A 25,895-nucleotide genomic window follows, 5' to 3' on the forward strand; every position below is an offset into this window, starting at 1 on the left:
AAGGCGTCGGGAACTCACCCCTGATGGACTGCATTTTCCAGTTTCAGTGGCCAGACAGGAGAAGTTTGGGATTTCTGTGCATGAAAGGATGACAAGTAATCCAAATGTTGGATAAATCCAAAAGCGTAGCCCCCCCGCCGTCCACCCCCGCGTCTCATGTGTTGAAGACAAATCCAGCAGCTTAAGGTGAGTCCAAACAGTTCCGTTCTGTCGCATCAGATGGATGCTGCCAGAGAGAGTGACCATGACTTTTAAGGGGGACCCTTTGGTAGGTGGAGCCAGGAGGGCCATTCCCAGGCTTTGAAGTGACACAATGATGAGTCAGGGTCCAGCTGTGATTGGAGGGGTGCTGGAAATCAAAGAGACTTAACAGAGCCCTGATACCGTCCCCACAGGAAGGGGGAAGGAGGAAATGCGCCTTTATTAACTGCTAAGAGACTTTAAAACAAATATGGACGGACTTTCCTGCTGCAGATCGGGCTCTGGCGGCGGCTCCAGAAATCGGCGTAAATATCATTGACACATACATAACCGATGGCAGAAATGCCACTTAGTGTGTTTGTGTAACACGGTAAACACTCAGCGCGAGTCATTTGACGCAATTAAGAGAAATGGAGTGGAAAGGGTGGTCAAGTATAATGTGTTGCTCTTTTCTCAAAAAGAACAAGCTCTGTAGGAGCACAAAAGTAATGCACATATGAGATGGGGAACGTGCTTGAGAAAGTGCGTAAAACGTCACATTACATAACAATCCCCTTTTACGCTTCTTTTCTCTACCAAATTACAGAGTGGGTGGGGAAACTCTGTGTGAACCCATAATGGTGTGGTAATACCATGCACTGTTCCTGCAGGTAAGTCGTACCTGAGAGGCATCCTCAGATTGGACCGCGGGAAAGTAGTGGGGGGGGAACGATGCTGACGGTTGTGTATTGGGTGGTCTAGACAGGCCCAGGCCTCTGACAGATAATCTAATTAAGATGGTTTCCCCTTGAAGAAGCCAGTTTCTGCATGAGGAGAAAGCCCAGTGTATGGGTGGGCAATCAGCAGCCAGTTAGCACCACAGGCTCAAAGCCAGGCATGAATTATGGGCTCCTGCAGGGGTAGGAGAGCAAACACCGGCTCTCCTACTTGATATCCACTTCCAGGTAAAATCCACAGGTGTCGCAGTTCTTCGTACCGCTTCACTGCAGGCAAATCGACCGCAACACACTACAGGCGTTAGCATAGAAGGGGGTGGAGGAAAAAAAATGACAATCTCCTTTCTAGTTTCCTGTGGCGTGGATTGAATTCATCTCCTCTCAGGCCAAGAAACCCAAACCGTATAGGTTTCCTCTTTGGGTTCTCGTGTCTGCGTTGCATACAATGGCCTTTGTAAACACAGCTTTTTACAGCCCGGCATCTTACGGCCCTATTACTGTAAGAATAACTAAGTAGATGCTTGAAAGCAATATGCAGACATACAGTTGGAGAGACAGCTTGCAAAATACTGGAACGTTTGTGCATTTTGTCATGCTAATCACAAACTGTTTTGTATTTTATTAGGACTTTATGTTATAGTTTAACACTATGTAGTGCTTCATTATGAAGTGTAAGAATACACCTTTCTTCCTTGCACTATAGTTTCCTTCTTCGGTCTGCTTGGCATCCACGCTTGCATTCGAACCACAACAGTGTTCTCTTCAACCGAATCGAGACCGAAGCTTTTAGGCGGACGAGAGTTTGATTATGTATTCCCACCTCCCCAAAAAGGAAAGAAAAAAAAAGTGTGAATGTAAAAAGCCTACATGGGTAAACCCAAATGAATCTGTAATTTAAGCGAAACGTACATGGTGTTTACTGAGAACTCCATATTATTTATTTGTATTTTATTTATTTATTTTTTTTTCATTTGGACCTATTTGTGTTTTTAAGAAAGATGGTGGTGATGACGATTACAAAAGCACACCACACTTTTCAGATTTTTTTTTTTTTAATTTAGGTTTGACAACCATATCCACTTCAGTTATCCGCCATCTTTGCCTCTCAAATAAAATCCCACAAAAAGTTGATTGTTGTAGCATAATAAAAAAAAAGAGAGTATGGGTTGAATACGTTTGCAACGCACTGGAGGTGTCCACAAAAAAGTGCAAGGCGCTCCGTCCTTCCCCACCACCGCCTCCGCCCACTGCGAATATATTGACGAGCTCTGAGCAGAGATCAATGTGAAATAAAATGGTGAGGATTCAGGTTGTAAAGATGCACTTAAAGATGCGATGCAGTCATTTAACCGCGCTGATGTCTCCCAGCGCTCCTCAGTTCACTGAAACTCAGCAGCATCGGCCTTGAGGACGCGCTTTCCGATTTTGAGAGAAGCGTGTGTGTGCGTGCGTGCGTTTGTGTGTGTGTGAGAGAGACCCAGTTGCTGACGGGGAGTTATCAATCACAGGTCTCCTCAGCTCTCCTCTGACTGCCTCAGGGGTCGGAGAGGTCGCGAGGGGCATCAGAGCGGCTCGTACGTGCGGGGCACAGGAGGAAGGAAGGACGGTGCGTTTGGAAATGAGAGAGAGATCGGGTCTCTTCGGGTCACGGTGTCGGGGCCCAGAGGTGTACGTTTCAGCTGCAGCAGTGTCAGCCTTGTTACACACAGGTGTCTAAAGGTGACAGGTGTGACCGCTACAAGTCCAGAGGACTGAGGGGCAATGGCAGAGGGGGAAGCTTTACGTCACATCCAGCCTGCAGGGACGTTTGGACGGCGCGACAAAACAGTGTGGCTGTCTGCAGAAGGCCAGCGCTCTGCAAAAACACATCTTACCAAGTATTTCTGGTTTCTAGTGCAAAAATATCTTGATACACAAGTAGCTTTTCTTTTTTTTTAGCAAGATAAAGGCACATATTTTAGGTAAATAATTCTTTAATATTGATTAAAACGCACTAGATCCACTTACAGATGATTTCACTTATGGGAAAAATGTTTTATTGTGAGTGGAACTAGAACTTTTTCATCAGTATTAAGGAATTATTGACCTAAAACGAGTTACTCCACAGCGCTTGTGCTACCGTTTCCTGCTGACATTAAAGTTTTTTTGTAAACATTTTTTGTCAAAAATGGCAAGTTTTGTTGATCATGACTGATTTGTAAAAGCAATAGAAGAGTAAAAGTTCCAAGCGGGTGAATATATTTTATAGTTGCTGTATGTTAAGCTCTGGTTCCCTACAGAATTATTTATTCCTCTAGATATTTTTCACTTTGTGTGATAACTGCATATAGTTGTGTATTTTATGCAACAAACCAACAGAAACTAGCAAATAGCTGAAAAGTAGAAGAGATTTTACTTGGGTTTTCAACATTTTGTAAAACCACTTTGTGCTTACTTGCAGTGTACATCTGCCAGCTTGCATATGTCGATATTTGCACTAGAAACCAGAGCAAAAATACTTGGAGAGATTTAGTGTTGTAGCAGAGTAGAGGCTGCAATAGCTTCACTGAAAGCCCAAGAAAACTGCAGTGACTAAAGTCTATTCCTCCTCTCATATCTGAATCCTTCCCTGGATAAATTCCAGTTCTCCTCTTCCTTTTCTTATTTCTTCTTTTTTAGCAGTTGGCCTTCGGCCATTTGCCCAGGCTGCACGGAGCTCTCTGTGCGCTCTTACAGTTAACAGCTGCCAATATACAGCCAGGGCCCGGGGATCAGACGGCTCTGCAGCGGGCCCATAAAGAGCCCCTGGAGTGGACTGACGAGAAATCTCACACCTTTCGCTCACATCAGCCAGGCAGCGACGGCCTTTTGATGCAAAACCAGACGCTTTCTTTTCTTACTGTAGAGAAAGTGGAGCCACGGATGGAAACATTAACACTTTTTTATTTAATTTTTTTTTCACTCAATTGTTCTGCCTTTTCAATCAGAAAATGACGTCACCACATTCATCACATGCAGTACTTTAAGAAAAAAGTATATGCATGCCCCCCTCCCTACCCCGCTTTGCAGATTTTTTTTCTGTTTCTGCTTTATTTATTTTTTTTTGTCACACCTTTAATGGTTCAAAACAAAAGTGTCCAGTTTGCGATAACTGGCATTAATCTCTTACATAAGTGAGGAAGAATAACTGAGTCACATTTGGAACAGGCCGTTTAAGGTCATGATGCCACGACCTCTTGATTGGAGGTATGGACTTTGACTAAGCCGCTCTGGCATTTCAGAAGTGAACTTGCTGAGATGTTCTTTGGATCAGTAGCTGTGGATATTTTACTTATGTTGGAAAAAAAAATAAATAATTGTGGTGCCTCAATTCAGTGGCGGATTCTGATATAGGCAAAATGGGCAGCTGCCCAGGGCGTCATCTTATAGATCCATTTTAGTTTTTTCTAATTTGGCGTGTTTCTGTTAAGCAAATTTACTTTAGTAATTTCAATTTGAACAATTTTAAAGTGAACGGAAGCACAGCTACTGTTTTTAATTTTTATTTTAGCATAATCCAAAAGCCCTTGATCAAAATGCTACAAATAAAGCCTTGAAAACAGCTGATAGAAGTTAATGGCTTTATTTCTCATCTATTCTTTCATTTTAATCAGAGCGTGATGCTTCTTCAAATTTTTTAACCTTCATGTTGTCATTTGGGTTTTATTTATGTAATTCCATAAATATGAAGCAAATAAGCAACCTTTGGACCCCAAAAATATATCTATACATTCAACTTAATTTGGATAATTTGCTTCCTTAATGAATTAAGTCATCTGAAATAATTTTTGCATTTACTCAGCTTATTTTTGTCTAAATTAAAAACAAATTTTTGTAGTGATCTGAAACATTCAAGTGTGACGAAAACAATCACTCTGTAAGGGATCCAATACTTTTTCTAAAATTAGCTTCTTATATGCTGACATAACTCGGAGCAGCACACCAAGAGGAGCACATTCCCAACAGGAAGACAAGAACTACTGCGTCTGTTTTAACACCAAGAATAAAAATCTGCGTTTTCAACTCCTCATCCGGAGGAACCAGGATCTGAAAAGTGCGCAGCAGGGGCCGGGGAGGCGGGCTCACATTTGGCCCTCCGCGTAGGAAAACAAACCTCACATCTAGCTTTCCTGGCAAAGGGAGCAAATGACAACTTCACAGCACTTCATAAGAAACTCCTGGAAGTTGCTAATGAAGACTAATGACTTCCCTCGCGTCAGACGGTTCACACCACGGTGTATGGGCCCTTTGAGCAGCGGGGAGGTCCGCCAGCTGCTGGACAGGGAGGCTCCCCCCAAAGAACATCACATTTAATGTTGTTTGATGAGTATTTTAAATGATCAGAACTCTGCTTTTATTTATTTAAAAAACATATGCCTTTTAAGATGTGGAGCAGCAACTAATGGAGCTCCTTGATACGGCTCACTGTCCAGGGTGGCATCTCACCAGGGGCGATGAAAAAAATAAGTTGCCACCTGAATGAGTTTGCTATTGCTTATTTTCATGTCACTCTGTTTTGAAATAAATTTTACTTTCATAATGGTATTAAAAGTGTTATATGGTTTTAATAGACTTGCATGAATTTTTTTGTTTTAAATATCTAAAAAAAAAAAAAAATCGATGAATACACATGGCATTCAGACGAATTGGTTTAATGTTTTGTTTTCACAGCGTTTTCCAAAACACCAAGTTGGGTGCCCATGTGGAAGATCGCCCAGGGTGGCAAACATGGTAGAACCACCACTGGCTGCAAAGCTTTCCAAAAGCCGAGCTGAGAGTTTTTATTTGGACTGAAGATGCAGGGCGTCATCTCTAGACTTTAGCATAATAAATAAAACTAATCTGGTCGAGTGTCATGCATTAATAGGTAAACCGGAAAAAATTATCTCTAAAGATGATTGGTTATTGCTCCACTGGGAGATTATTTCACTTATAACTAGTACTTTTTCCATCAATTTTAAGAATTATTGACTTTAAACAAGAGTCTATAGCTTGCTGAAAAGTTACTTGTAAGTTTTTGTCTTATTTCAAGCGTACTAAAATATTCTGTACTAGAAACACCAAAAATACTTGGTAAGATTTTGTGTCTTTTTCAGTGTAAGAATCTACAACTTTCACTTTATGAACTGAAGAAATGTCTCGAGTTGCGTCTGTATTAAGAAAACAATAAAGTGGTTTGATTTGGTTGAAAGACTCAAACAACAAACTTGTTTTTTCAAATATATATATTTGGTTTGACATCAATAATGCATTCAAACATGTTCTCAGGACTTTAACCCACTTCACATTCATTCCCCCAAAGCCCGTCACAACAACCCCGAGAACAAACAAATATAACAAAGCAGGTTTTTTTTTCTTTATTACGGTGGGAACAGTTAATCTATTTGTGCCCTTTTCCTTTAAAAATGACCACAGGCGGCTTTCAAGAAACATAAGTCTTTCTTCTTTTTTTATAGAAAACTATCTGTAAAAAACATTCGGTGCGTCTTCCTCTGAGTTTAGGCAAAGAAATGTGAAACTGTCCGTAAGTGAATTCAGTGGAAAGGCATCAAGATTGGAGAGTCGTCCTCGTTGTTGTGCTGCGCATCGCTTCCTCTGACATCGGGTAGAGTTTACGGCACCTTCCTCCCTCCAGCTCAATCCAACAAACATTCAAAAGATTCCTTTTTTTTTTCCTTGTTTTGTACAAAAGCTAATTCCTCTCGGTATTCGGATCAGTGCTGGTGGCAGGACGTCATCCTGGCGAGAAGTGTTTTCGTAGCTACAAATGCACACGAAAGAGACAGAATAATAACACAAAAAACACAAATTTAAGTGCCAGCTGAGAAGCGTCCCAAATGTTCAGTGTAAACATTTTCAGTCTGCTACAGGTTATGAGGCTTCGTGGATCGTTTGGCTCCACGGACGGAGCCGGAGCGTGACCAACTGGCCGGCCGGCCGCCCCGTTTCACCCAATGCATCGTGTAGCAACGCGACGGCGCCGTCGAGACCAGAATGTCACGGCGGAGTAAACGGTGACAGGAAAGTGCTCAAGACGAGCGATTAGCTGCAGCTCGGAGAGGGGAAAAAAATAATAATAAAAAAATATGCACACGACGTAGTAAAGATGCATAAAAATGTCGCTGGTGGCCGTTTAAGGCGAACTTTTTTTTTTTCTTTTTTTTTTTTGCCGGGTCGGATGTAAAGCAAGAGAGTTGAAGAAGCTTGACGTGTGATATGCATTAGTTTCAGGCATGCTGCGGGACGAAAGCCTTCAATGTCCGTCATGCGCCGACACACTCCTTGCAACCGTAGCAACCACGCAGCGGCTTAGAATACTGCATTTCATCCGTTTGGAGTGGAGATTTTATTTTTTTTTTCCCCTGTATGGCACGTGAGGGAACCAAAGCATCAACACAGACAGCTGCTCAGGAATCAATTATCATTATTATTATTATTTTTTTTTTTAAAGTTGAAATTTAATCTTGAGTTTCAGGCTCAGATGTCCATGTAGTCGTCCTCCTCGTCCGACTCGCTCTCCAGAGACGACTCCTGGCTGGACGTCTCCTGCACCTCCAGCACCGGCTGGGTCAGCGTGTCCTTTTTCACCGTGGCAGCGGACTGGGATGACAGGATGACGTTCTGTACGAGGGACAGACAGCAGAGGGCGCCGTTCAGCAGAGCTGCGTGTAAACGGACAGGGAGGCCGGCGTCGGGAGGCGGAGCGGCTTACCTTCAGCCGCTGCTTGGTTTCCTCTGAGATGCTGCCCTTAGGGGAGAGCAGCGTGGGGGTGGGGGGCGTTACCGTGATCTCCGGGGGGAACTTGGTGACGGTGGAAGGGATGAAGAGCTTTGGCATGTTTGCCGGGACACGGGAGCGGATCCGGCTGGGGTCTGGAAGCTTGGACTGCTCGCTGCTGGCGTACGGCGTCTGGTCTGAGAGGGAGAGAGAGAGGCAGAGGGAGGGAGCCATTTTTAATTTCTACAGAAATGCACACTTCTTGTTTACCTGGGATAAAGATGACTTTTCTAATGTCGCGTTCAAAAAGGCATCGCAACATGTGAAAATATTGTCGCTAAGTTAATCGCTGCACATCTGAAAAGCTGGCTACACACATTACCTGCGTTTCCATTGGCCATATGATGAAGCAGTTTGACATTTCAAAAATACATCTGTTTAATGGAAAACAACAAATTTGAAAAAAACAAAAACCAAAAATCATGTTTTTTAATAAAACATTTTGTTGCGAGGATGAGGTAGTTTTTAGTGTATGTCACACCAGTCACATGATCAACAACCAGATATTACCACTGATGGAAACCACGAAGAAGAAGACGACACAGGAAGTAGAGGATCATGGCGTGACATGTTTCTGATGACTTGTCGCAGAAAACACGCTTTTTAATTGCGATTCTTAATCTTCTTTTTTTTTTTTGGACATTAGCAGAATGTTAAACTTTTCCACACATTTGTAATGAAACCGCAGCAGGTCTTAGTTTCACCCAAGCTCTTAAGATGGGTGCAGTTATCGCACCACATACTTTTTCCTTCCACTTAACCTTCCATTACCGTTATTAGACGCAGCACTGTGAACATCCAGCTACTTTAGTGATGCCTTGAAATGACTTATTGTTAAACCTCAGTTTTTATTGATCTCATGCAATTATTAACTTGCCATTTGCCATGATTACTAAAATCAACAGACATAAAAGGTCGACATGTTTCGTACTGAATCAATACGACTTTCACTTTTTCAGTTGAATTACTGAAATATATAAACTTTTTGATGGTTTTCTAAGGAACTGAGATGAATGCATGTGGTTTAAAGGCTCTGACCTGAACAAGGTTGCGTGGTGCTACATGTTGCCGCTTCCTCCTGAAACCAGGCTGCCAAAGGTTCCTGGCCCTGGGAGACGGAGGCCAGTTTCATCTGCTGACAGAGGTGGGACTCCTGCTGGCGGTACAGCAGCCCCTCTGTGGGCTCCTCCCGCTCCTCTGAGGGGTCAAACAACATGGCGCACATTTACTCAGACATACGACAACGCAACGCTTCAGAGACGACAGAATTCATTAAATATGGGTAAATATGTTCAAATTTGTTTTCACTGTGTAGTAAAACCACATAGAAAACGTATTTAGTCATTCCTCAGACTTGTGTTGCAGCACATATTAATTTAGTTGTTCGTTTCAAATCAGAGGGCGGGGCCAACATTGATATTCACCATCTCATTGGTCTGCAGCCGAGTTGCTGTGCAGGTGAACCAATAAGATGCCAGATTCATTTGACGACTCAGACAATTCAAATAGGAAGCAAAATAATAAACAATAATTATAACAATAAACACAACTGTATTATTTTCATGTTATAACATAATTCAATATATAATTATTATTTTAGCATGTAACAAATTCAAGTTAAATTATTATATGCCACATTGTTTGTTACAAAACATATTTAACAACCAAATAAAAATGTAATAAAACATATTAATTTTATTTAAAACATTTAAAGGACAGATTAAAAATGCACTATAGCTAAAACTCAAATGCATGGGAAGTTTTGATGAACTAATAATTCAGCAGTTTATTTCCATGTATTGTTATGAATTTATTACTTCATTACTTCATAATTAGAAAATCTGCTAAAAAGGTGTTCCACTTTGTTACATCACAAACACTTGGCATTTTATTTTATTTTTTTAAAATTCCCTGCTAGTGCAAAAAAAATACATAAATAAATAAATAAAATAAATAAATAAATAAATAAATAAAAAATTCCCCCGCAGTCGTGGCAAACGGATACAAACAAACAACTGAACTACGACTCTGTGATTGTTGCCTTGGAAACCGTTACATAATTTACATCGGTGAGATGCTGCGGGATGCAACTGTTTGCATGTAAATCCCTGCTGATGCAAAACACATTTGTGTGGATTTGCACACGTTGAAAGGTCACCGAACTCGGGGGAATTAAAGACAGCGTCAAGTCCTGGAAGGTACAAAAAAATAAAATAAATAATGTTTAAGAGCTTTTTTTAAAAAAAAAAAAAAAAAAAAGTTAATATGTTAAAGGATTTGTGGCTGATTTAGAGTTGAAGTAAGAAACCGGTGTAAAAACTCCATGGTATGTGTACAACAACAAAACAGCCTCAAGAGGCTCTAAATTAAGGATCTAAATCCGAACTCACAAGGAAAAAGTGAACACAAAACATGTCGATGTTAAAGACTCAAGCTGCAAGTTTCGATTATCAGACGGTAAATTAAAGCAGGTTGATGGATTTACTCCTGCAGATATTAAACGTGGCTCAAACTGAATATTCATGACGAGATTAAAGCAAATCCTCCCAGAAGCTCATTCAGACAGAAGAGACTCTCAGTCTGGACTCTGCTGACAGAAGCTCCTGTTGGGGGACAGACAAAGCCCAAAAGGCAAAACACAAACTGCACACAGACTCCTGTTGCATAATGCTGCTGAGGAGGGCTGCAGGCGCCCCCTGCTGGCCACTTGGAAGAAAACATAAAATCAAATGCCAAACCAAACCAACCAAACAATATCTCCCATTTGGCGAATTTCATATTCACAAATTTAAATTTCCTTTTTTTATTGTTTTGTTTTTACAGTTTTTGTTAAGGAATTCTAACTTTATTTATCTACTATTGTACAAGAGTACAAACAGAAAAAGCTCCAAGCATGAATATTGTGGGTCACTGAATATTTTGAACTGATCATAAAGCAGGGAGGGTTTCTGCAGGTTTCACCAACTCAAATTTAAGACTTTTTAAAAACCATTTTGCACAGAATTAAAGACCCAGAAATGTATCAATTTGGTCCAAATGACTGATGATAAATTTGCATTTACCAATGATAATCACAAAACGCTAGCTGCCTAGCTAGTTAGCAAGTGTATTAGCACTAGCAGTGAGTTACAGAATGCAACAAATGTTTGAGTGTGACTCAAACCTTTGACTGACAGAAAAGTCCAGTGAGAGGAAAAAGCAAAACTGAATTTACCAAATTTAAAAGTCCTGTCAAGAGGCCAGTTAAAAAAAAAAATAAAAAAAAAGAATTTAAGACATTAAAGCCTTAATTTTAGAAATATGAAGATAAGACTCTTCAAGCATGAATGGACATCCCTTAATGCCCACCTCCCGTTTTATTTCACATTCCGTTTCCACGTTTTTTTCTTTGCATTTGTAAACAAAGATGTTCATAAAGCAACATAAAGTTGCTTTTTAGATGAGTTGGGATTAGGGTGTCGTACCTGCAGGTGGGAGGAAGGCCGTGGCGGCGGCGCCGGCGGCGGCGGCTGGGCCGGCCGCTCTCCTCTGCTGCGGCTGATCGTGGTGGAAGCCTGAGCTCTGGGGTCGGGCCACCTTGCTGAGCGGCTCGCAGGCCCCCCTGGCCTGGCCGTCGTGGGTGGTCAGCGGGTGGCAGACGGGGTGGCTGAGCAGGACGGGCGCTGGCAGGGCGGCGGGGAAGAAGAGGTCTCTGTGCTCCTTGGTGTACTTGGGCGTGGTCGGGGCGTCGCCCGTCGACTGCTGGAGACGAAAACAAGGAGAGTTGATGTTGTTAAAGCAGCTGGACTTCAAAAGAGCAGCAAACCGTCTTCCCCCTTGAGGCTGGAGGCAGGAAAAAAAACAAAAAGAGTGATCCACACTGAACAGAACAGCACTTTTCAGACAACATACATCAGCGATATTAGTCCAGCTAATAATATCCTGCGCGGAGCGATGCGGCGCTCCCTGAGGGGACCGGCGGCTGCGGTACCTGCATGCTGCTGAATGGGCTCAGCTCTTCTGAGCCACTTTCCTGGCCGCTCTTTAGAGGACCACTTAGAAACACAAGAGCTGCACAAACAACCTGCGACGACAGCCAGCCTGCTCCCAACAGCCGCTGTCATGGTAACGCACAGGAGCAGTTGAAGAAGAAATGAATAAACCTTCTCGAGTTTTTGATTTCGAACAAAAGAAAGAAGAAGAAGAAGAAAAGAAAAAACCGATGCCTGCTGCATAACTTGTAGCTGCATTTATTGGAGAGCAGAAAGCAAACGCAGTGTGACTTCAGAGGGTTTCGGTGGTAAAGGTTAATTTGATAATTAAAAAGATACAGCTGAAAGAGAAAAACAAAAACAACAAAAAAAAAAAACCCACACTGGACCAAACTCTAACAAACACGTCGCAGAAAGGCGCTCTGCACACGGTAATTTGGCTCATCTGCCATTTATGCCAGCGGCCTTCTGGGAGTTGAAGTCAAACGGTGCTCTGAGTCACAGCTGAGTGTGGCAAAATTTCCCACAGGAATCACGCAGCAACATTCACTGAGAGAGGAGCAGATCGCTCAGGCCTCAGCAGCAGCAGCAGCAGCAGCAGCAGCGTCGCTCCGGCTTTGATGATTCACAGCTCATGAATTAATCAGCAGCAGCTCAGAAACCACCGAGTCAGTCGGCCTCGGTGCATTTAGAGGAGCAGCGCATGCGAGAAAGTACATGGAGGTTCCTCAAGCGCCGCTCCGGTCTGCTCAGAAATGAGAAAGTGTGTAGTAGTGCAAGGGGGCCGACTATATTTCACATTTACATCCACAAACCTCTGTGCATTTTACTGAACCGAGCTCAAACTGAAGCCTTCGACGACACATAACGGTGGCAGCATGATGCTGCGGGGACCTGGCAGGAAGTGGGGAACTTAGAGTTAGTAGGAAGGTGGAGGTAAGAACTCTGGCTACTTGATGCAAAGGCCTTGACACTGGGATGACACCCTGGAAATCCCACCCACATGGTGGCAGCATCAAGCTGTACGAATACCTTCGTTTATTATTAGAGGCGATCGGCTGATACTTACATGTGAAACTGATCTTATCCACAGATCTTTTCTACCTCTGCAAAGATCTGAAAATCAGCTGCCATCTCCTTTTGCAAAGACTTGCAGCTGTAACTGCTGTGAAAGGAGGCTGTACAGGTTGGGGTGTGTGATATGGACAGGTCTCATCACACTGCTATGCAGTATTGTAACGATAAGAAGAAATATTGATTACTTTGTTTTTAAGACTAACAGTATGGCTCCGACTGCATGGCAGAGAAATTGTAGCCTCACAAACACAAACAGTGCTCTTGAAAAACCCATTTGATTTGTAGTACGCTTCTTTAGAAGCCTGATTAATTAGTGAACACACACACACGCACACACACACACACACACACACTGCATTTAACTGTATTTTCAAAAAGACTGAAAAACTGCAGAGTTAATAGTGAAACTAACAAAGCTGGCAGTTTCATGGGATTTAAAAACGATTAACTGGAATTTATTGTGACAACAATAAATCAGAGTTTATCACAATAAATAACGAGCGGCACGATAAACAAATGCCCACCCACTCTGAGGGCCTGCATACAAATCCATGCCACACTTTTCAGATTGCTACTTCAAAGTTTGAAAACCACGAATCAGTTCCTCCCCCAACTTCACTTTTAAATATTCATTACCTCATCATTAAATAAAATTTCACATTTAATCACACTCAGGAGCAGAAAAGCCGCAGCCCTAAGCTGGCTCCCCGACGAGCTCAAGCATTTCATTTCTTCAGGAGAATGTGAGAAGCATAAACAGATTTACAAGAAAAAAAAAAAAAAAACCGAGTGGAAGAGGAAAAGACGCTTTCCTCCCAATATGGCATCAAAGGCAGAGAGCTAACGTACACACATGCGATGGAAAGGAGCCGATTCTCCGGCTCGGCCCTATAAGGGCAGCGCTGCCTGTGCCGGGGCCGGATGGACACGCATGACTCTGGAGGAAGCAGCCGAGGACGGGAGCCGAGATCCGCTGCTTGGGAGTGCGACCGAAACGAAAACACGACAGCAGTTGTTGGCACGACGGTATCACATTAAGAGCAGTTGCGTAACGCTGGCGAGTAAGGGTTTTTTTTTTTTAAGAGAGCGTTAGCTGATTCATATCTTCGCTGTAGGGGAGAACACTTCATCTCTAATAGGAACAGGTCACCTGTTTAAACATGTCCGCTTGATATCTGGCTTTGCTTACCTTCGCTCAGGTGGGTGGGTCTTTTTTAATTTATTTTTATTTGTTGGGGGGGAAATATTTATTTTTTTAATATTGCAAGGTGAAAATAATGGATATGTAGGTTTTATGTTTTTCTTAAAAAGGAAAATCTGAACAAACGTGAGTCTAATTTTCCCCCCAGAAAATAAGTTCCACTGGATTTTATCTAAGGGTTTCAGAGTAGGAGGGGCTGAATACAAATGGCAGCAATATATGAAAGAAAACGTGCAGTTTCACTTTGATTTAATACTTATTGTTGGTCACAATCGTCGTGGTTTGCTGTTGTAATGTGATCAAATATGACCAAAAAAAAAAAAGGGTGAGAATATTTTTGCAAGATGTCTGGCAAAATATTACAGTTTTTCCACAGAAAGCTTCTTAAAGAAGAGTCGCACAGCTGCTTCAGTAAGATTTAAACCCTACGCCCCCCCCACACACACACACACACACACACAAACACACAAACAAACACACACAGTTCGTTGTTCTCTCTGTCAAGTTACGATTAGAGACGTGAATGTTTGAGAAATTAGGATCACAGAACTGAGAAAACCTGATTTATTTTGTCAACATCTACTCCTCATGAACCGGAGGTTCAGGGAACATCACCGTGACAACAGGATGTGGGCAGAGAGACCCTTGATAACTGTGTGGGCAGGAGGAGGAGGGACGAGAGAGGAATGGGGGAGACTCCGACAGAACGAAGCAAAGCAAGTAAGGATTTGATGAGGAGAAAAAAAAACAACAACCCACAAGTGCAGTTCTAGCTAAAAACAGCTAATTTACAGCTGGACGAGCTTTTTAAAATTGCTCTTAGCTACATTATATTCCTGTAACTTTACAGGCTTACTGGTTGTGTAAGTGATCGGGGTTTAGCTGGAAACAATGAAGTGTTCGGCCAAAACCCAGAGACTGAAGATGAAGCATAAAGCAAAGCTTGGGGCTATATTTAGCTCTGGCGAGGCTGTGAAGGGACAGACCTCAAGTGTTGGAATCGCCGCATTATTAATCAGTTTAGCACATTTCAGATTTCAGATGCTGCATTCTTAACTCCAATAAGAAAACGGAACATCTATATTTAAACTTGCTGTAATGAGGCAAAGAGAAGAAATTCGCCGACGAGTTTTCCATTCGACTGAGACGAACCAGGAAAATCAGCTGATGACCAGAATCAGCTGAGTTTTGCCTCAAAAAGAAAACAAAAATCAAGAGAAAGATGTAAAGAAGCTTACTAAATTAAACTGTATAATCGAGACATCTCTCCGGTCCATCCAGGCTGTCGGACGGCGAGAGAGAGCAAGACTTTCAGCAGGTAACAGCAAGGCTCAACGTACTACCGCAAAGTTGCCTTTTTATTCTCTTTCACGAAACATGCTGGATTTGGAAATATTCTCAATGGAAACTGATATGTCAATAATCGAAGCAACAGTTGCGATCAAAAATATCCATAACCCTGGCAGGTTCACATGGTTCCTACATGTATTTATTTTACTTTTCAAAATCACATTCTTTCCCAGACACAAATGACTCGACTTTTTTCCTTGAGGTTTCTCAACATTGAGTACAAAATTTTTACTTTTAATTGCTTGAATAGTAACCAGGTCTAAATTTCTTTTAGTTCCACAAATCATGAAACAAAATGCTGAACAGTGAAGCTGTTTGCTCTAAACCAGAATGTCAGACTTTGGTTTAGAGCAAAAACTTTTGGACTTATAAGGACTGTTAAGCAAGAACTATATTATCTTACAAAAATACGCAGATTATATAAAGAATAGCTACGTAAACTACATTTGTCAAAAACAGAAAAAACCAGCAGTTTTGTACAATCAGACACTGAATAAAAAAAGCCTCCAAAGTACTGATCGGTATCATATTAAAACCAAGTTTTGAGGTGGCAGTTAGACGTTACTGTTTCATATCTAAGTCAGTGGAAAAAGGAACTAAAGAGATAAAGAGCTGGTGGAAAAACTCAGCCTTACCTGTCTTTGTGCTGAGGTGGCCAACTGTATCTGGCAGAACTTCACTGCTTGGTCCAGAGCTACATCTTCATCGACCTGGGGCAAACAGGCAGAGTTGGGGCATTAGCACGGAGCAGCAGGATCGCGTTGTGCATCAGAACCAGCAGGATTTCAACAAAGCTTCTGATAATTAGAAAAGAGAAACAAAAACCCGGGACTGTGGGAGTCGGTGGCCTCAGCTACGGCTCAATACTGCAGACCCAACAGCTGTGCGAACCGACTGCGGCCATGTTCCCTGCAATAGGCTGTTTGCAAAGGTTCTGAGCCCCCCGAGCATTTTCTCTTTTTTTTTTTTCAAACCACTTCATTAGTTGTTTAAACCGAGTCAAGTTTGAGCATGCAGCAGCTTCTCGATTTCATGTCTGCCTCCTTTCAGGCTCGCTGCTAAAACCACACACCGCCAGCGTAGGCTCCATGTTCCGGTTCTGTTAAAATCTTATATCAGCTGGACGGTTCTCAAAAAAAAGAGGAATCCATCTTCCTTCCAGGGGAAGGAGGCATTCGGGGGAGTTTGCCTCACGTAACAAGAGCCAGACAGCAAAATGTTCTGGCAGCAATAAAGCCAGTAAGTGGCTCATTTCGAATTATTCCCCCAATCACAGTTATAATGTTTATCAAGGGAGAAACGAGTTCCACGCCAGACGGTCAATGTTTGAAATTCTTTTAATTGCAGTAGTGAAGGGAAATTTTTTAAAATCACAGGCATTAAGGGGACTTATGGAGAGAGTGAACCTCTGATGAGAAAGAGTCAGACTAAGGGGAGTTTGGAGAAGCAGCGTGGCTCCTGATGGATGAAGAGCCGGCACAATGTCGTCAAGAGACGGAGTCTGATTACGCCCAGGAGCATCCAGCCCCAGATCTTTACGAGGCAGAGCTGCGTGCACAGATGACGTCTAGCTAAACCTCTTTATTGGCAAAAAGTGAGTCGCTGACATTTGTCACCTGTCGAGCCGAGACAGTTTGATGGCAGGAAGCGCTGCCTTGTCTGAAACACGTGACACCGTGGGGTTTTTCTTTTTTTTTATATCGTCACCTTAGGAGTGACTCAAAACAAAATAGTAGCACCAATGTGTAGAATAATAAAAAAAGGAATTAAAGGCAGCAGAATACAACGAAGGCGCTTTTAGGAGACATGATTTTGTTTGTTGAAGGAAATGTTATAGTTGCAGTCTGTTATAGAGTGCATGTGTAACAGAAAACGTCTGGTTTCAACTGGACTTAATTATAGACGAATCGTCTAGATTTGACAGAAACATGACTTACCCGTTACAGTGTTTTAGAACTCCATTTTTTTTATTTTTTCAATAAATAAGAAATAATTAATTTTCTTATTTACAATCTTTCTGCTTTGAGATTGTAGCAAACAAAAAAACCGCAGACGACTAGTGGTCTGTTCAGAAAATGGAGGAGAATTATTTACATCTCACCAGCAGCATCTTATTGAACTTTTGAAACTGGTGGTGGACATTCCCACCACACCATGTCTTTATCTTATCAAAGTTTATAATGATGCACAAAAAACAAATATTTCACAAGCAGAGATTTTGCATTTATGGCACAATTAGTGAATAATTACTGCAGTCTTCATGACATGCATGTTGCTTACACTGTTGTTGTGATGACTAAATATTTGCAGCTCTAGCTAAAACATCGCTTTACCTTGATATCAGAAACCCGCCCATGTCTGGCACAGATGTGACCTAGTTATTTATGCATAAAAATGCCATTTCATGATATGAATACATAAACAGCTACGCTTAGACTCAGTTTCCTGCTGAAGGAGTAAGAGCAGAGTGATAGAAATCACAAAGGCTGAATTTAGGTTATAGAGAGTAAAAAAAAAACACACGTGGCTTTGTAGCAGTCCCTGAAAACGCAGATCGGGGAAAGTCCCTCTTCTTTTGTCACTAATTCTGTTAGTAGAGGGGTTTCCTGACAAACTGAAGTCGAGTAAAAAGGGTTCATGTTCAGAACGAATGACTTCACACAAACAAGAAAATAACAGAGGAGAGTATGTTCATGCATGCACAGAAGACATTTTTGAGAGGTTTACCTGTTTTATGAGCATGTACGTCTCGGACATGATCTTCTCAATGCGCCCCAGGTCATAGGTCATGATTTTCTGCCCTTGCTGCCAAACTCTGTAGGCATCGAGCAGCAGGGTTTTTCCGGACTCCACATCCTCTATGAGTTTCCTTTTCCTGTTTGGCTTTCGTAGTAAGGCCTGATCGGTCGCACCTGCAGCCGCCGTGACTTTTGGTGCGGTTGCCAGCGTCGGCGTCAGCGGCGGCTGCTGTCTCGAGCTGATGCTCAGCTCCTCCAGGGACAGCTCTGGCGGCGCCCGGCTGGTTTCAGTCGCTTTCTGCTGGGCTTCTGAGCCGCTCAGGGAGGCCTCGGTCTCTGCTTGGTTGCCCTGAGAGTCTGTGGTGGCAGAGGGCTTCCTCCAGAGGGAGGTTTCCATCTCCATCGGCTCGTCTGGCCCTGCTTTACTCCCGTTGTTCCCGGCGGTCTCCGGCTTCCCAGGAAAGCCCTCTTGAGTTATATTCCCTTTATCTGCTGCTGCTGCTGCTGCTGGCGGCGCGGTCAGCTGAGCCTGCGTGGCTTCCCTGGGTCCAGTGTCAGAAATGCAGGCTCCCTCTGTAAGACCAGGCTTCTTAGGCAGCACATGTTTGCCGTCGTCGGAGCCGGGCCTGCTGGATGCGTCCGTTGTGGTCATCTCCCCCATGGAGGCCGCGGGCGCTTTATGCAGCTGCTCAGACACCTGAAAGAAAGCAGAAGCTGTCAAAACACGAAGTAGGAGCGCGCCGGACGTCTGCGACCACAAACCAGCCGTGGCTGTTGGTGCGTTTTGCAACTCGTTCCTTCCTTCTTACCCCCGTGAGACTGCTCAGGTTGTCCTCCAGGACTTTTACAGTTAGGAAAAATGCACTCTTGGCCAAAACCTGGCGATCGACATCCCGTAAATATTTCCTTCGTGGGAAAACGAGAAGAGACGTCGTGAAGCCAAAAGACGAAACATCACATGAAACTGGTGTGATTGCACAAGTGGCGTCCTTACTTTCCCTGGTCGGGGTTTTTGTGTAGCATGAAAGAGACTTTTAGCAGAGTGTTGTGATCCTTGAGCTGAGAGAGCACCTCCAACAAGAGGACGACAGAGCGGTTCATATGAGATGCAAAACTTCCTGGGCGATCAATCTCATCCACCGGAATACGCCAGATGCCCTGAGGAGGGAGAAAGGGGAGACACAAAGCATAGCAGGATGTCAGGTTTTACCGTTTCATCATCATCATTATTGCTGCAAGCATTTCCATTTAAAATTTCTTACTATGGATGCCCTGATCTAATCCCAGGTATGGGCTCATTGCCCTGAATAAGGAGGATTTTTTTTTTTTTAAATAATCAGCAGGACAGGCATGACCTATGTCATGTGACCTGGTCTTTGCGCTTTGCTCAGCTCACATGGTTCAGGAGTACCAACATCTTTAAGACAACTGAAACAGCAGTCACTTCATTTTATGACTTTGCCATCTGATATTTTGTAAGAAAACAAAGGAATAAACTTACGAAGCAAGGAGAAAAAAACATTTCTTCTGAAATCCCACCTGCAGTTTAAAAAGCCTAATTATCAACAAGAGATATCAAAAAAAGAAAGGATACATGCTAATGTTAGCATAGTATTCCAGACTACTGCAACGTTATGGTCTTCTGAAGGCGGAAAAACGACTCTGCTAAAACAACCGATGTGCACGTTAACGCCTGTAAAATTTAAAGCTTAAGTTCTAATAATATTGCTTTTATTCAGTTTATTTCCCAGTAAAAATGGTCACAGTGCTATAATCTTTGGTGTATTTGCAAATTTGCAGCAAAGACTTTTTACAAATAGGAAGATTAATGTTCATATACTTCATGAGTAATATTTGATTGTCTGGAATACAATCAAACATTGAATTATGGAGCAGGTACACGTCTGATCCCACCATCATGTAGCCTATTGTGTATGAAAATAAAGGTAAATATCCAAAGTTTTGTACACTTAAATCTGCTCCAGTGTAATGGGAAACGCTGTTACTGACGGCGGTATATATCGTGGAATAAATTCAAGCAAAATCTCAGATTTTATTAAACACATTAGGAGGGAGAAGGTATGAGTTGGTTTCTAAGATAGCAATTTCCAACCTTTGCAAATACTGCCATCTATGAACCTCAACTAGGTATGCGACTTTCACAGACAAATTAGCCCGACTTTGAGCAAGCAGAAGACGACGTAGTCACGAAGGGTCAACAGGTGAAAACATCATTGTCTTTATGGAAGACTGTATAATATTAGACAATCTTGTAATGGCAGCTATATCTTTAAGTATTGTGATAACAGTAACAGGTGTAATATACTTTCTTTCCTCTCTTTCTCAGACTGTTTCCATGACTCTGCAATCATTAGCATGTTGGCCAAAGCCATTTCTGCCTGACATGAGCGCCTGCCGTTGGACTTTGACTAATATGTAAAGTAAAAATTTGTAACTCTTTGAATATAGTCAACAATACCTGCACTCCAAACAGGCTTTTGCAATATAAATATTGCATATACTGATGCGATGATGACACATTCATGATGCATTGCAATACCCAAACTAAAACTACTTCATTCAAAACACATTTGCTCTTGGACGGAGGATTTAAGATAATGTCCTCTCCCCTTTCTTGAATCTTAGCATCTTGGTTATCAATCAATGCATGCTGTGGGCGTCAAAGGCAGTGCAAGTCTATCCAACTGGCTAAATTATACTATTGGCAAGTAGCGTATTCAACAAACTGCATCTAAAATATGATAACAAACCAGATATCACTTAAAGCAATGAAAGTCTCTGGTGACGCAGGAAAAATTATCTTTTTATTAAAACTAGGAAAAGTTCAGGCTGACCTGCAGAAACTCTGATACTGTCAAGAAAACAAAGACTGACCGTGTTACCTACAATGTCATGGGGGAGAGCTTCAAAAATCACAATGTACACCATGTATTACCGGATAGTTTGTACTGTGATGTTTTACTGAAAACACAGTGTCTAGTATTTTACTCCGTGTTCCCCATTGCTAAACATCTGATTGATATCAGGGACAAAAAAAACAAAAGAAAACAAACCCCGATCGGGACATCCTCGTTCCTTATCGCCATGAATGTGAACGTTAATGATTATATCAAGCCAATGCTAATTATAAAATAAACCAGTTAAGTAAATACTTAAAAAAACAGTCATGTTTCTTAAACTGAGCCTGGTTTTGCATGCCCCCTCTTTGCCTTTAAGACAAATGGAGTTTCTGACACGTGGAAACAATTAGCAACTAGACAGAGAGAGAGAGAGAAAAAAAAAGTGGTGCTGAAAGGAGGGAGATCTAGTGGAAGTGAAGTTCACGCCATTCAAAGAAGCCCTAATGAGGAGACAGAAAGGCCTCCGGAGAGACACTGTGGACGATCTGGTCCCTGCACCAGGTGGAAAGAGGAATTGGGGGAAACTTTCTGTCTAGGTACACATGATAGGCAGCCTCATTAGTGTCCAGTTCTGTCCAACACTTGTAACAAACCAGCAGACGAGCTGCCAAGAACTGATGAGGGATTTTTTTCTTTTTTTGATGGAAGCGTCCTTTAGCAGAGAGCACATGTCCTCTCAGCAGGTAAACCCGAGGCGGGCCGAGGTCCTCTGAAGTTACTGACTCCAGTGCAGATGGTGCTCGGGCGGAGGAACGAGGTACAGTCAGAAAAAGCACGTGTCCCAGAGCTCAGGCCGCACACTCAGAGAAATGTGTGTGAAACAAAAAATAGAAAAAAAAGAAAAAGAGAGATGACAGTATCAGGATGGAGCTAAACAAATGAGATGGCGCCATCCGCTCCTGCTGGAGGCAAGAGGGAGCTGGGCGCCCCTAACAGACAACTCCAGATTGTCAGATGACATTTTCAAAGCCAGTGGAGAGGAACACAACAAAGACAAATCCTTGGGACGGACTCACAGCCTTCGAAGCAAGAAAGCGTCAGATCGGGTTATCTGAACAAAACACAGAAAGTCTTCTGAGGGGAGAAAGTAACTAAACTTTTATTTTTCATTTGCGCTTTGAAAAATTTAAAGTGAATTCTCAATGATAAGCTGTTGCTCTTTCTTAAAAAGCTATGTCATGATACGGTCTGAGCTGCTTTTATATTTGACAGATGTCTACAAAAACAGTCATAAGGAGAATATGGCACTAATGCCTGCCTGATTAGAAGATTTGTTATTGTTACATGATGGAATCAAGCGGAGCTTTAGGAAGGGTTTTACCCTTTCAATGTACAGATTATGAAAAGCCTCTAACAAGAGAGGAACAAGCTCGGTGGGTGGTGGTGGGGGCTGGGGGAGCACGCACTTAAAAAGACATGTCTAATGCGGAAGAGTTGCTCTTCATCAGAGAACCATCCAATGACAACAAATCTCTTTAGGGAAAGCAGAGCCGTGGCTTTACCCAGATTATTCTGCAACGCACCAGCTAAAGCAGATTTGTAAGACTTGTACTGCAATAATTTTAAGCATCTCCCCCCTCACCCCCCCTTCACTTGTTTTCAGTCAGGGATGGGAAAAAAAAAAAAATCACGGCTGCTTGAAAAACGGTGACAGCTTTGGCACAGATATAACAACGCATCACGAATCCGTCAGACTGGGATCAAGACGCAAAGCGAACAAGAGGAAACATTGTCAGAATCTTTTCAAGAAAGAAATCTGTTTTGTTTTTTTTAAAGACTATAAAGTCAAACATTTAAACGTGAACGTGCTGCGATGTTAGCCAACGAGAAAACATCAAATCGATTTTCAATTAGGGAATTGTCAATTTGTAAAAGCTGCACACTTTGGTGTGGAAGTTGTTACTGATGAATGAAGTCATTTTTCACTTTCACTGTCAGTAAGATGTAAGGAGGTAGTAAAAAAGAAAAGTATTTTCTGCAACATGTCGAGACACGCCGATTCCATGTTAATAGAGAGAGAGCAAGACTAAATGGATAGCAAGTAGGCTAATGCAGCTCAATTTTAGTCTTTCGATCTCTGTCTGCAAAGACTCATGTTGAATTTAGAAATCTGCTAATAAGAATCTACATCCGTACTAGAGCTGCATAAGATCATAAATCTCAATTGTTATTGCAATGACAGTGTGTGCAAACGAACCCAAGGAGATTTTTGGCAGGACATTATCCTTGAAGTTATCACAAGTTTACAGTTCATAGCAATAATACAGTTGGGCGGCTGAATGGAGTTCAGCTGCTCCTACTTGTGTAAAAAGTGCATTAATTATAATTAGCATCACCACTGCAATTTTATTAATATCATTCTGATATTATGTATCTTTACTCTAGTCAATAACCAGAGAGGCTGATGCTTTAGTAATGCAAACCACTCTGTCAGCGCTAACTGTGCTAACAGCTAAGATGCTAGAGATAGTTTATAAAGCAAATGATTTCTCACTCATGGGGTGTGATGCTGCCTCTGCTGTGAATTTGAATAAATTAATGATTATTTGTGGAAGAAATGGAATGAAAAAAAACAACAACAAAAAAAAAAGACAGTTTTTAGATGTTCTTATGAATAAAACTATTTTGACTCCAATCTTTATCAGTTTACAAAAACTGAGAAATGAAAAACTGGCAGCAAAACTGACACTTTTATGTACCTGGCAAAATAATTCATCACAAATATTTCAACTAAATGCAACCATCACATATATTTTCTTCCTCAAAGACGAACAACATAAAAGTTAAACTTGGTCATTTACAAGCCTTAAAAAAAAAAAAAAAAAATCAAACATCTATAGCCACATCCAAAACCCAACTGACCCAAATCTACTTGTTCTGGTCGTGTTTAGAGACGCCACTGGTGACAGGAGAAGCCCAAAGACGAACAGAGAGAAAGTTGCACAAACTGTTCAGTACATTCGCCTTGGAGCAGAACAGTCACCTACATGGCAGCCAAACACTACAGCTCAGTCAGTCACGAGAATTTCACAAACGCTGTTTAGAGTTGCAACTTTAAAGCACAGCAAGATTCCTAGTTAAGTGTCCGGTTCCTCCAGATAGGAAAAAAAACAAAACAAAACAAAACAAAACAAAAAAAAAACCTGTTCTTCAGCAGCTCTGCATGCTTAGAAACAGGAATTATATTGCGCAAGTCACAAGAAAAAGCAACAAAGCAACTCACCATCACCAAAGAAAGCTACTCCACAGCGCTTGTGCTAGTACTCTTTTGGACAGTTTCCTGCTAGCACCAGCAGCCCTGGCAGCGCCTCCACCCTGAGAAAAAAAAAAAAAAAACCAAGAGGCTCACGCTCTAAGAGCAAGTGGCGGGTTGTGTTCGGGTGCTGGGGTGGCGGGAGCCGCTGAGGAGGAGGAGAAGAAGAAGAAGAAGAAGAGGGAAGCACAGCTGCACATGGCAGAAGAGGAATAGCAAAAAACAGAGAGAATGGCAGCTGCCTTGGCAAGACGAGAAACAGCAGCGGAGTCAGGGGCAATGAGCTCGGGATGCCGCTGACAGACGAGCTGACTCGATCCTCTCCTGGTTTCAAAACCTGCCATCTCAAAACAAAAACGCCCACGCACTTTAGCTGCGCTCTACCCTGACCCCAGCTTGCTGGAGTTCTCTCCTCCTCCCCCCCTCCATCTCGATTTCTTTCTCTCCCACTATATAGAGCAGAAGGGCCAATCACTGTGGGCCTTTGCCAGCCAATCGGAGCCTGGAGGAGAAAAGCCCTCCCATTAGTGTACACCCACATCATATGTGCGCGCACACGCAAACACACACCAACACACACCAACAGGGGAGTGAGAGAAAGAGAGGGTAATGAGGAGAAAGAATGAAACAGAGAGGAGAAGAGTGGAGGGGAAAAAAACAAACTAGGGGTGGGGTTGAGAGCGTGATCAACCTGTAGACTGAGCAACAGGAAAAGAACATGAACAGACCTAAAGAAAAATCTATTCTGAGCTGCTTAATCAGTATAACAAGAGGGGAAAAAAAACAAACATTACAATCAAAATGTTCTGAAAATTAAATCCTACATTTAGCGGCAGTAGCTGTGCAGGACAGCAGCCCTCACCTTTTCCTCTCAACTGTGTTCGTGCCTCTCCAGCTGGCCGGCAAACACACACACACACACACTCACGCCTACGCACACACGGGGTAAACACACCTTGTTTTTCCTGCTTCCTGTTGTATCAGTGAAAGAACAAGTCTCCACCAGCTAAACGGAGTAAAACGGCAGCAAAGGAATGCATGCCGGCAGCCAGGAAAAACTCTCTAACATGCAAATCCAAATATCAACTTCCACAACATAGACTCACTGAACCATTACTCCTCCTCATAGAAAAAATCTAACCAAAACAATGTTCTCCTTAGCAAGGCTCCACCTACAGAACATTGCACAGCTGAACACACACAAATGTTTGAGTCACACGTCAAACCGCAGCGAGTAATGCAAGAGTAACTGCCCCCCCGGGGGCGTGGGTCCAGCTAATGTAACAAGACTCAGGGGGCCTTTCTAGACGCAGGTAAATTGTCTAGGAAGGCTTATTCTTATTCTGATCAAAAGAAAAAAGAAAAAAAACACGGACATCCATTTTCTCAGAGTGAACGCCGGTGGGAGGAAGAACACGTAAGAAAGCAAGATGCAAGTATGTGCGTGGTGTGCGGGAAGGAAGCACGACATAAAAGTGAAAGAGTACGGACGACTCCAATGTAGACGTAAACGGCTTGAGAGTCACGCATCATATTCAGTAAGCCTCATCCCTTTCTGGGAATAACTATAATACAATAAGAGTCTCGGGATTAAAACATAATATCTTTGATGCTTTTTTTTTTTTTTTTTTTAAATCTCTGCAAATAAACTCAACACTACAAGTGAATAGA

The 25,895-nt window shown here is 42.4% G+C and overlaps 1 protein-coding gene across 4 annotated transcripts in view; it reads right to left on the reverse strand.

Moving 5' to 3' along the window:
* Positions 1 to 6,387: 6,387 nt before the first annotated feature.
* cabin1 (calcineurin binding protein 1) overlaps positions 6,388 to 25,895 on the reverse strand; it is a 46,707-nt gene continuing 27,199 nt past the window's right edge. For all 4 annotated transcript variants that reach the window (XM_007567173.2, XM_016679200.1, XM_007567171.2 and 1 more), the window contains 8 exons: positions 19,045 to 19,208; positions 18,860 to 18,956; positions 18,040 to 18,747; positions 15,948 to 16,022; positions 11,178 to 11,454; positions 8,752 to 8,910; positions 7,648 to 7,850; positions 6,388 to 7,556 (listed from right to left, as the gene is read on the reverse strand). In XM_007567173.2, coding sequence (XP_007567235.1) covers positions 7,413 to 7,556; positions 7,648 to 7,850; positions 8,752 to 8,910; positions 11,178 to 11,454; positions 15,948 to 16,022; positions 18,040 to 18,747; positions 18,860 to 18,956; positions 19,045 to 19,208 — 1,827 coding nt within the window. In that variant the 3' untranslated portion in view covers positions 6,388 to 7,412. The remainder of the gene's footprint in view (positions 7,557 to 7,647; positions 7,851 to 8,751; positions 8,911 to 11,177; positions 11,455 to 15,947; positions 16,023 to 18,039; positions 18,748 to 18,859; positions 18,957 to 19,044; positions 19,209 to 25,895) is intronic.

This window comes from Poecilia formosa, unplaced genomic scaffold (assembly GCF_000485575.1).
Source record: "Poecilia formosa unplaced genomic scaffold, Poecilia_formosa-5.1.2 Scaffold204, whole genome shotgun sequence".
Classification (NCBI taxonomy): domain Eukaryota; kingdom Metazoa; phylum Chordata; class Actinopteri; order Cyprinodontiformes; family Poeciliidae; genus Poecilia; species Poecilia formosa.